General features: G+C 39.1%; 1 protein-coding gene across 4 annotated transcripts in view; it reads right to left on the bottom strand.

Annotated features, from left to right (window-relative positions):
* Positions 1-3,193: 3,193 nt before the first annotated feature.
* Tpgs2 (tubulin polyglutamylase complex subunit 2) overlaps positions 3,194-12,334 on the bottom strand; it is a 58,595-nt gene continuing 49,454 nt past the window's right edge. For all 4 annotated transcript variants that reach the window (XM_074069979.1, XM_020166324.2, XM_074069980.1 and 1 more), the window contains 3 exons: positions 7,775-7,888; positions 6,088-6,248; positions 3,194-4,499 (listed from right to left, as the gene is read on the bottom strand). In XM_074069979.1, coding sequence (XP_073926080.1) covers positions 4,272-4,499; positions 6,088-6,248; positions 7,775-7,888 — 503 coding nt within the window. In that variant the 3' untranslated portion in view covers positions 3,194-4,271. The remainder of the gene's footprint in view (positions 4,500-6,087; positions 6,249-7,774; positions 7,889-12,334) is intronic.

The raw sequence follows: 12,334 nt of genomic DNA, 5'->3' as shown, positions 1-12,334 counted from the left end.
AGTGAGGTTAGCCTGGCTCAAAAACCCAAAAATCGTATGTTCTCCCTCATATGTGGACATTAGATCAAGGGCAAACACAACAAGGGGATTGGACTATGAGCACATGATAAAAGCGAGAGCACACAAGGGAGGGGTGAGGATAGGTAAGACACCTAAAAAACTAGCTAGCATTTGTTGCCGTTAACGCAGAGAAACTAAAGCAGATACCTTAAAGCAACTGAGGCCAATAGGAAAAGGGGAACAGGTACTAGAGAAAAGGTTAGATCAAAAAGAATTAACCTAGAAGGTAACACCCACGCACAGGAAATCAATGTGAGTCAATGCCCTGTATAGCTATCCTTATCTCAACCAGCAAAACCCCTTGTTCCTTACTATTATTGCTTATACTCTCTCTACAACAAAATTAGAGATAAGGGCAAAATAGTTTCTGCTGGGTATTGAGGGGGGGGAGCGGGAGGGGGTGGAGTGGGTGGTAAGGGAGGGGGTGGGGGCAGGGGGGAGAAATGAACCAAGCCTTGTATGCACATATGAATAATAAAAGAAAAAAAAATAAACTTTACTCTTGCTTTAACTCTTAAAAAAAAAATAAAAAATAATAAAATTTTAGTTTGTCAACTATTCTGCAGCTGTTTCTAGTTTTTTAAAAGTCATTAGAAATAAGTAAATGTATAAATACTAAATTGCCTAAGGGCTGAAATGTCTTTGCAATTTCAGTGAAGGTATATTTTCAAGTACATCATCAGTTTTGTCACAAAAAAAGCTATTTGGGTAGAAAAATCAGTTGTTTGTTTGCTAGGCAAGTCACAGAGGAATAGTGGATTTTCTGGTGATTTTTTAAAAATAGTTAAAATATTTATTGACAGAATATGTGCACACTTGATATGTATAACTTAAAGAGTCCTTATAGCCTTTCCATATTTTCATTTTAAAGAAATTGAGCAGGAGAGGTGTGGAGGAACTTGCCATAAGGGATCTAAGATATGAAATAATGTAATCTTGACTTGTCTCACTGATTGGTTGGTTATTCTTTTAAGACACATGCTTCTGGGCACAAAACATGTAATGCAGAGTAAACCAATTTGTTTTTACCATGTCACCCTTTGGATGGTCATCACTACTTTTATTATCTGGGAGGCCTGTTTACAACAGATTTATCTATGAGACTAAATGATGGATACCAAAAACATCCAGTTGTACGGTCTCATTTATTCTACTTATAATTTATCAAAGGTGGGTACTGGACAAGGCCAGGGTGTTAGGTGCTGTAGAGAACAGAGATGTGGAATTACAAAACCCCCTTTCTTCTTTTTTTCTTTTTATTTTATTCATATGTACATACAATGTTTGGGTCATTTCTCCCCGCTTCCCCTCGCCCCCTCCCTTAGCCACCCCACCCTCTCCCTCTCCTCCCCTACCCTCTTGCTTCCAGGCAGAAACTATTTTGCGCTTATCTCTAATTTTGTTGAAGAGAGCGTATAAGCAATAATAGGAAGGACCAAGGGTTTTTGCTAGTTGAGATAAGATAGCTAAACAGGGAGTTGACTCACATTGCTTTCCTGTACATGTGTGTTACCTTCTAAATTAATTCTTCTCAAACTAACCTTTTCTCTAGTTCCTGGTCCCCTTCTCCTATTGGCCTCTGTCGCTTTAAAGTTTCTGCATTAGTTTCTCTGTGTTGAGGGCACCAAATGCTATCTAGTTTTTTGGGTGTCTTACCTATCCTCATACCTCCCTTGTGTGCTCTCGCTTTATCATGTGATCAGAGTCCAATCCCCTTGTTGTTTGCCCTTGATCTAATGTCTGCATATGAGGGAGAACATACGATTTTTGGTCTTTTGGGCCAGGCTAACCTCACTCCGAATAATGTTCTCCAGTTCCATCCATTTACCTGTGAATGATAACATTTCATTCTTCTTCATGGCTGCATAAAATTCCATTGTGTATAAATACCACATTTTCTTAATCCAGTAGTGGGGCATCTTGGCTGTTTCCATAACTTGGCTATTGTGAATAGCCCTGCAATAAACAAGGATGTGCAGGTGCCTCTGGAGTAACCTGAGTCACATTCTTTTGAGTATATCCCCAAGAGTAAAGCCCCCTTTCCCAAAACCACAAATTAAGGCACATCACTGGGTAAAGTAGGTAAAGTGGGTTTTCTTCTTTCCCTTTTTTTGGCTGCACTTGACTTTTGAACTCAGGGCCTCACACTTGCTAGGCAGGGGTTCTGCCACTTGAGTCACTCTCCCCACTCCCAACTTTTTTAGGTAAGGTTCACATTTTTGCCTAGGCCTGGCCTCAGACTGTGATCCTCCTACTTATGGCCTCCTACATAGCTGGGATCACGGGGCTTACCTAGCTTATTAAGAAGATAGTCTCACTAACTTTTTGCCTGTGCTGGCCTTAAACCATGATCCTACTAATCTCTGCCTCTGAGTAACTGGGATTACAGGTGTGAGTCACTATGCCTAGTATGGATAAAGATTTTTGAGCCACAGCCAGTAAGCATAGTTAGAAGCAGTCTGGGATGTCAAAACATTACAACATTGGTAATATATTTCAATATGGCAGGGTTTTCTGAAAGATGGCTTGTGAGCTAAACTAAGGTATCCTGCCTCTAAACTGAAAAAATGGCTGTGCTGCCAATCTGCATAAATATTTAAACTAAGCATTTCCACAACTATCTTTCTCATTAGCTTTACTTGTTGTTCCTATTGGACTGTCCTGGGCAGCTCTTGATTTGGCTCAACATTATGTATAACTGACTTTAAATTTAACGTTCTAATGGTTCATGTGACTCTACCACAAAAGGATGGATTTTCAGGATATATACAAAGTCCCCATCTCAACAGCCACTGAAAACACAGGGGTCAAGGTAAGATGACTAAATGTTCAACCCTGGACTGATTAGCAGGTAGAGGTAGTAAAAAGAAAGGAAACCTGGACAACCAGTGCAGTAGAGTCAGGAAAGGGTGAGAAAGCCAGTTAGACCTGATATGTGCAGTTGGCACTGGGCCCTGCCCCTCACTTCTCAGAACTCTTCAGTCTGACCTCTGGGATTTCAGTTGAACAACTGCAACCATTTAAGGATCCTGGGGTTGGCTGAGTGACTTTCTCTGCTGGGAAGCACAGTGAGGAAACCGACATTCCAAATTAAAAACTTGAGTAACTTTGTCTATAGAAATCCCAATAGATGTAGTAGGTAAACTCAGATTTATTTTATGTCAAATATTAGGCATATGTGTGCTGGCTAGAGGTCTAGTACCCCATGTGCCTACCGGAAAACAACTTCTGAACTCCAGGAAACTAACAAAGGAAATCTTGGAGTCCAACCCTGTACTGGGACTAGTGACCAGACAAGGTAAGGCTAGATAACTTGGAGAAGGTAGAAAGCTTTTGTTAACAGTGACTGGCTTCATCAAAAACTCTATGAAGAGTCCTGTAAAGCAATGCTTGGGAATGTGTCTTTTGTTTTTATATAGAATAAAGCACAGCAGAAGTACATTTCAAATAATTTTGGTAAATGTGTGAACATCACAACACAAAACTAGAAGGAAAAATCAGGAAACTAATCAGGAAAACAAACTTTATAGGAAATTTAAAAAAAATGAGTAAAATGAGATGATATATACAATTGTATCTTTAAGAGTTTTCATGAAACATTACAATCCTTCAAATTAAGGACCAATATCGGACAACAAAAACTGATCTGAGGAAGAGCAGTATGAAAATATTCTAATGCAGTGATGCCAAAAAAAACTTTCTGTGATGGAAATACTCCCCATCTCTGGAAAGTTCAACATGGAATATACTAGCCAGGTGAATACCTAAACTGTGGCTGGTACAAATGAGGATTAGACTTTTTCATATAATTTGTTTAAATAGCCACATGTGAGTAGAAGCTACTGACTAACAGTGCAATAAAAATTCTAATGCTTCATGGGTGGAAATCATCAGCTTCTTTGGAAGACTTCTCTAACAACTACGAAGGGATTGAGAGTTGGGTGTGGAAAGGGGAAAACTCTCAATAGGTTTTCTGGCCACTTAAACCAGATCTAAAATTCTTCACTGCCTCTGGAGGTAAGGCTGGCACAATCTACTTGAAAGGAGGACCCTTGGAGAGAAACAGTGTGCCCTTCCAACTCCTGGCTAATGTCAGTGTGAGTAAAAGGCCTACAGTTACACAGAATCTGAGGTTGGGGCCTCCCCTGGGGGCTATCTGTATATGGAAATCACTGCTGTGGGGCTAGTAGAGAGCTGGGGAATAGATGTATTCATTTTCGGCTGGGGTTTCCTGAGCCAGAGGAGGGTTTAGAGGTGGAAGGAGTTGAGGGCCCTTTCTGGCTACTCACGGGCTGCAGAGGCCCTTTCTTTTTTGGGATTAATGGCTTGTTCTTGCTCATGAACACTTTGCTGGGATCCAGCTTGTTCACGAAGGAGTCGGTTTCTTCTGTGATCAGGTTTGTGTTGTAGGTGATGGGTTTATACATGCTGAACCATTGCTGAAAAGCAGAATTAGAGAGGGTCACAATTCAAAGGAGAAATGCCATTCTTTGTGCTGGTTAGTCAGGGTGCAGGAGTACAGAGCTAGGGCAAAAAGAGAAGACAGTACTAATCTAACTGAAATATTCTAAGCATCAACCAGTAAATTATATGCAAATATTACAAAACAAATAAACTACACAATCTGAAACACTTCTGATCCCAAACATTTCAGTTAAGTGATACTCAACTTGTATAAGTGTTTATGAAAAACTTCCTTAAAAATCTATTAGCTCTTCATTTAAGAGAAAGTGATGATAGACCTCATCAACCCTCGGTCAGGCACACATGTTGTTTTATGAGGCCTCATAACCTTTAAAATAAATGCAGTATGAGAATTAAGAAACCAAGTACACTTCCTTCCTTCTGTCTCCAAAGCAGCTAGTTCCCTTTAGGGGGACTTTGGCAGTACCCTCCCCTGCCAGAGGAGAAGATATGACAGAGGCCTTTCCTGAGGGAAGCTGCACGTGCTTGTGTTCTCTTCTAGACTGCTGAGGGCAAAGGGCACCCACATTTACTGACTTTTGTTGTTGTTTTGGTGCTGGGGCTTGAACTCGGGGCCTACACCTTGAGCCACTCCACCAGCCCTTTTATGTGATTTTTTTTTTTCCCCCAGATAGGGTCTTATGAACTATTTGCCTGGGCTGGCTTCTAACTGATCTCTGTCTCTTGAGCAGCTAGATTACAGGCGTAAGCTACAGGTGACCAACCTGACCTTTCTTTCATCACAGCCACCTCACAATGGCTGTGAGGTGGAAGTAGTCAAGTGGCATTTGATAAATAGTAAAAATGCACTAGAAATAAGTCCCTAATTTCCTGCTGATTTAGTGAGAAATCACTATGAAAGAGCCCATATCAGTTTACTTAAGTCACAAATTTTGACCATACTTGGTGTTCGAAAGCCAGGTTGTGTATCAGTATTTCTCTGGGATCTGTATATTTGAAATGGTGCCCAGACCTGTGATATAAATGGGGTCTATCTGTACAATGGAATACTCTACAGCTATTAAACAAGACAAGGCAGCTCTCTATGTACTGACAGATCCAAGTGGTGTTCAAAAAAAAAAAACAAGGTGCATAATGTGAATAATCAATAATATATTACACTTGTGATTTAGCAAAAAAAAGGAGTCAAGCAAACATGGATTTATGCTATACATGCAGTGAATATCTCAGGAAGGGTACCTAAACTAGTAACCATGGCTAACTCTGGGGCAGTATGCTGGGAGAGCAGGGCAGTAAGAGACTTTTTATTCTGAGTACATGTATTGCCAAGCCAGTACTGGATCTAAGCCCTCAGTCACATTTAATTAAAAATAACTCCTCAGGTAATTCTGAGGGTCAGCTAAAGTTAGTATCACTTAACTAGATCAGTACAAAGTAAGGTTGTCTGCCTACATTGGAATCATTTGCTTGCTTATTGGAAATATAGATTACTGAGTTCCACATAAGATCTATTAAATCAGATGGGGAAGCTAGAAATTATGCATTTCCTCAGAAGATTTTGACGTACATCACATTTTCAGATGATAGGTATTCTTCCCTTACCTTGGCCTGTGGGCTAATGCCATAGCTAGTGAAGGCATACTGCCACTGGGGCAGGCCCAGATGGGTGATGAGCAGACGATAATAGGCGGTAAAGGTATCTGTGAGAAAATGCCAGTACAATGCTCTATCCAGGAACCAGATCTCAGTGTCTTGTGCTAATCCTAACATAGCACAAACAGGAAATAAATGGTTAATTTAGCACTTTTTTCCTCTTAACTATAAAGTCAATATATACTCATGGTTAAAAAAAATCCAATAGTTGAGAGGAGTAAACTACAAAAATTCTTTTTTCTGCTCCCAGTCCCATTCTCCAGTATCAGTTTCTTTGATACTCTTACAAATCCTCAACTGATCAGTCAGTGGGTATGCACTAGGCTCTGACCGTCTGGAAGAACATTCAGGCTAAGCAGATGTTCCTTTTCTGTGGACTCAGCACTCCCACCTCCAGTGGGTACATACTGTGTTTTCAGCTTTCCCAACAGAAACTCTGAGCAGCTCAGGCTTTTGCTCTCTCTCAGAATCAGCAGTGCTGTGAAAAATCCTGAGAAGGTCCAATCTGGAAATCCTGCCCGTACTGTTGTGGGATATTCTAACTGAGCTGAACAGGCACTATACTACCGCCTCCTGTCTCATACCTGTTTCTTATCTTCCATTCTAACTGCTTCAAGCCTATCCTAGCTCATTTGCTGTCTAGATAGCTATAAGATCTATGGGGCCTCCATCACCTAGTCTCTTCCTTCTCCAAAACTGTTATGGTCATATTTTCATTTGAATCCTGCCATTCTGCTAACTTCCCATGAACTGACTTCCCAAACTTCTACCCAGGTCATGTTCAAACTCTTGTCTGGCTCTCCTTTCAAAGCTCTGCATGAGAGGGTACAGTCAGCCTTCTGGCTTCATCTTCTCTTCATCCCTTAGAAAAACCATGCAGCCCACTGAATTGGAATTCCCCCAAATCAGTTGTACTTTCTCATGACATGGCTTTTAACTATTTGTCCCTTTGCTTGGATGCTCCCTTTACCTTTCCTCCATATCTAATTCTAACCATAGTTCAAGATGCAGCTGTAAGGCTATTTTGCTAAGATTCTTTCAGCTAGAGATCTCTCCTTGCCTCAGAAGTAATCCTGTTGTCTGCACCTTCTCACCCCATCAGACACAGCTACCTAAGAGGGTTTGGCCACCTCTGTAGGTTCAGAATCCCTAGATCGGATCTGCCATTAGGGAGTTAGGGGACTGTTGCTGCTCAAGGATGCAGAACCTCAGTAGCTACCATATGAACCCCACTTGGGGTTTTGAGGTCTAGAAATTCCAGTTTTTACTGCTGCTAATTGGCCTGGATATACAAAGTATAAAAGATAGTATGTTTCCTGAATGCTTATCTAACTTATGAGCCTGCAGGAGTCTATAAAAAGAAAGACTATTTCTTTTAATTTTTCCTCATCTATTATCAAATCCCATTGACTATTTTTCAGTGACTCACAAAGGAAAAGGGATAAAAGGACTCCAGAAATTAACCCAGCAGGGAATGATTAGAGAGTACCAAGGGAGATTTCTGGGTCTTGGCACATACAAGAGACCTGGCAACACCTCAGGTGGCCAGAGATATGTGCCTTTTGTGTGGTGGCTTACAAGCAGTCAGTTTAGATCACACTCAAATTATATGACCATTCTTATAAATGATCCTTACCTGGCTTCCCACTTTTGTAGACAAGGCAAACCTTCCCATTCCCATTGCACGAATCCAGTTCAAATATCACACTGCGAGAGTCAAAGTGAGGTTTCTCTGGCTGGTCTTCTCTGGCTGCAAACCCAGAAGTGAATGAACTCAAACACAGAGCGATATATCCAACTTTGCTAGGATGAAAAACTGGGGAAGGGGACTTATCTCAGACATATTCTTAAGTATTATTACCAAAAGAATTCTGTACTCTAAATGCCCTGGATATCATCAATGGATAAGGCCGTCTTTCTGGGCTTTCCTATCACCAACAGACAAGTGTCAGGGAATCTGGTGTAAGGAAAGCAAGCTGAACTTCTTGGGAGTGGAGTACATAAAGATAAGGCAATGTGAATGTTGTGATACTGACACAGTATTTTCCTTTCCCTGGGATTGTTTATTATGTAAAAATGGGATATCATACCATTATCAGAATCATGCTTTCTATGCAATATCACATGGAACTATCTCTAAGGAATATAGTATAACTCTGATCCATTTTTTTAGTAGTTGGTTGATGGTCTGTGTGAGTGGATAATCTTAATTTATTTCACCATGCCTCTATTGATACACACCATTACTCTGCTATGAATGCTAAAATAATCATCTTTGCAGATGTCCTTATGATTTCTCATGCCCTCATAATATAGGAAAGATTCCCTGAAGCAGAATGGATGTTAGCAGACTGCTTTTCATAGCAAGTCTTTGTTTATGAAAGATAGTTTCACAGAGTATAGAATTCTAGATTGGCCATTTTTTGAGTATTTCATTTCACTTAAATTGTTTCTAACGAGGAGGAGTAGGCTTATCTTTGTTCTTTATAATTTGTCTTTTCCCTTTGTTGCTTTTAAGATTTTTTCTTTATCCCTCATTTTGAGCAGTTTATGTTTCTTGGTATCATTTCTTCAGGTTTCTTTTTCCTGGCCTCATAAACTTATTGAATATATGAGTTTATAGTTTCCATCAAATTGGTAAACCTTTGGACCACTGTATCTTCAAATACTACTTTTTGGCCTCCAAGTCCTCTTTTCAGGGACACTAATTACATAGCCATTATTCCACTTTTTGTCCCTCAGAGCTCACAGATTCTCTTTTCATTAACTTATTTTTCTTTCTTTGTCTTTTTGTATAGTTTTTATTATTGACTTCTCCAGTCTTTTCTTCTTGCCAATGTTAATCCTATCCAGTGTTATTTTTCATCTTGAAACTAGTTTTTTAATCACTAAAATTTAAATGGGGGATAAACATACATGTTCTAAGTCTGTTTGTTTTTAGATATATGGAATATAGTTGTAATTTTGATGTCCACACATATTAATTCTAAAACATTATCAATTCTGGATTGGTTTTCATTAACCCATTTTCCTCACAGGTTGTATTTTTCTGCCTCTTTTTGGTAGTACTAGAGACTGACCTCAAGGCCTCTACCACTTGAGCCATGCCCTTGTACTTTTCTGCTTTGCATGCTTGGTCATCATTGATTGGATGCTACAATGTATTAATTTTGCATGTTTGAGTGTTCAATATTTTTGTATCTCTATAAATATTCTTGAGCTTTGTTCTTAGACACAATTACTTGGAAACAGATATTTGGGTTTTGCTCTTAAGATCTGTAATGCAGGATCAGTGTAGTATTTACCTAGGGCTAATTAGTTTCCATTATTGAAGCAAGACCCTTTTGAGTATCTAATGCTTTTGGAATCCTAAAGTATTTCAGCTTGTCTAGGAGAGACAGGCACTACTCTGGTCCTGTGTGAATGCTGGGAATCGTGCCCTTTAATCATCATGGTGGTTTTCTCCTTGGGCAGTTTCTTCACATGCATATGCTGAACACTTGAGAGAAACACCTTGCAGATGTCTGGAGTTCTCTATGCAGCATTCTCCTCTGGTTACACAGTTCTGTGAACTCCAGCTACTTTAATCTACCTGGGCTTCTCATCTCAGGGAGTAGAAGTGGTTCTTCTGGATCTTTCTTTCTATGCTATGAACTGGAAACTCTTAAGGAAGTAAGCCAGGGAAAATGCAGGGTTCACCTTGTTTGTTTCCCATTGCTTTATGGGTCCAGTGTCTTGAAAACCACTGATTTACATATTTTCTCTGGGTTTTTTAAATTGTTGTTCCAGGTGGAAGAATAAAGTTGGTCTCTGTTACTTAGAGATGAAATCAAAAGTTCATATTGGAGGTTTCCAACAACTTTCCCAGCACTTTGTATGGTGCTGCCTGAGGTCTGCCCTTAGATGAAAATTATATAATTTTGAATGAAAAAATTCATTCAGCGGGGTTCCTTCTGACAAGTGTAGATACTACTCCAGTTTATGCCTGCTTTTGACTGTTCTTTAGACTTTTCAGGTAATTGTTTTCATTTTTCCAATATGTAGAATATTCTGCAGATGCCTTGATCTGGCAATACTCTGCTGCTACCAGAAGCATAAATTCACACTATTTGAATTTTTATTTTTTTTTTCCCCAAACCTCCATGAAATTTTAGCTTGGTTTTTATCTCTCTGTGAGTACATTAGCACATTAACACCTTTGCTCTTGGGAGTACAGTAGATCTCAATTTTACCTGTAATATGTGCTGGGTCTTGTTCATGGGGTTGTGTTTCTTCATATGTCTATTTTTTTAAAAGTAATTACTTACTGAAGTTTTATTTATAAAAAATTCTGAGGCCAAGGATGTTATTTCCCTTTAAGGTGAATTTTTCTTTTTACATAAAATATTGTTCACTCATTTAAAGTACACAATTCAGTAATTTTTAGTATGTTTACAAAGCTGTACAACAATTACCATGATCAATTTTACAACATTTCTTGAGTGAATTTTTGTTTGCATCTACCAGGCCCCTGAGTTTAGTAAGATTGTTAAATATCAAAACTGGACTATATTGAACTTTTTCTGTGATTCTAGCTGCCCTGATATAATTGGGCTCACAGATAGCACATAAATGACTCACACTTGAGCTTCATTCAGTTCATGTGAAGAGTTGTTACTTTTGTTCATCTTGTCTCCTAGTGTTACCAGGGTGAGTAGTCTAAGAAGATACTAGTCCAGAAGATCCCAAGTTCTTATGTCACCTGAACAGAGAACTGGACAGAGACACAAATTGCAAAACAGTAGCAAAACTTTATTGAAAGGAAAGAAAGACTAATAGAAAGCACTGCAAGAGAAGTGGTGGGTTTTGCCATGTGGCATGGAAGCATTGATTTCTTTGTTTATGCCCATTTTATAAGTTGTAAGGCAGGAAAAATCTGGGCAGTCTGTAGGCAGGGAATAGGGTAGCTGGCAGGTTTAATTAATACAGCCTTATCACATAACATGGGGTATTCTGAGCATGAGCTTATGCTAATTTTGTCCTTTAATTGTATGTATGAGATGTAACCAATATTCATAAGGTCTTAAGTAGAGGACTTGGCTTGGGAGGTCAAATTGGGGGCAGGCCTCCTTTACCTCACAAGTCAGATCCAAAGGTGCAGGACAATATCTTGCAAAGATATTTACTAATGCCTCAGTATTTACAATTTAGAGGGGATTTATTGCTCTAGAGATGGCTCAGAGCCATGCTGGGGATATCTGTTTGCTAGCCTGCCTAACTAGAGTACAACTCTTCATAATGCCAACCCAGACTAAGTAGCTTTTATGGGTGCCATCTTTTGTAGGCCCTGAAATTCATTTTATTTCCCTGGCCCACAAACAAGTTTAAAACTCAGCCTTTCAGCAGCCTCACTGACTTCTGAAAAAGACAATATACACGAGGCAAAAGCAACTCCACATTTTAAATGTCTTCTCTGAATTTCTGTCCTCTTCTGGATGCTGACCTGATAGTAACATCTTCTTGGCTCTTTGGTGCTTATTTTAGTAAGATGGTTTTAAAATCTTGTCCACCTTTTTATTGTTCAGCAGGAAGGCTGATCTGAATTAATTATCTATTTGCCATTACCAGAAGAGTAAGTCTCAAGATTGGTTTTTTATATTAATTTCACAATCTTCTTTAAAAGAGATTCAGTTCCATAGCATTTAATGACTGCTGTATTTTATTTTCTTCCTCATCTTAATGTTCATTAATTATTTTTTACTTATGTTCTCCAAAATTCTCCTTATTAGAACAGAGATGTTAACGTGGGTATTTTTATTCCTTTAGTGTGTGGAAATTAAATGTAAAATTTACTGACACAAGTTGGTCATTTTTGTCCACTCTAGACAAAGTAGAGGCAGCAGCTAATGAAGTAACGGGAACTTAGTCTTGCACTTGGGATAGGTACTATCACAAGGACCTCCTAAAACCCACAAGAAATTCCTTCACATACTATATACATCTCATACCTTATTTGGCTTACACGCCTAGCTCACTTTGTACATATTTTTCTGTATCAAGGTTTACCACAAGAAAATCTTGAAGACTGAAGAAGTTCAGATAAGACACTGGCCTAAAAACAACTGTGTAGTGGAAACCAATTAACCTTGTTTCAGAGCAACTGATGTGGACTTCTTTTTGTTCTTAAAAGCCTTCCCTTATCTGAACTCCCCTGAAT

The sequence above is a fragment of the Castor canadensis genome, chromosome 4 (genome assembly GCF_047511655.1).
Source record: "Castor canadensis chromosome 4, mCasCan1.hap1v2, whole genome shotgun sequence".
Taxonomy (NCBI): Eukaryota; Metazoa; Chordata; class Mammalia; order Rodentia; family Castoridae; genus Castor; species Castor canadensis.
Note: the sequence above shows the minus strand (reverse complement) of the source record. Positions and strands in the feature narration are given on the sequence as shown.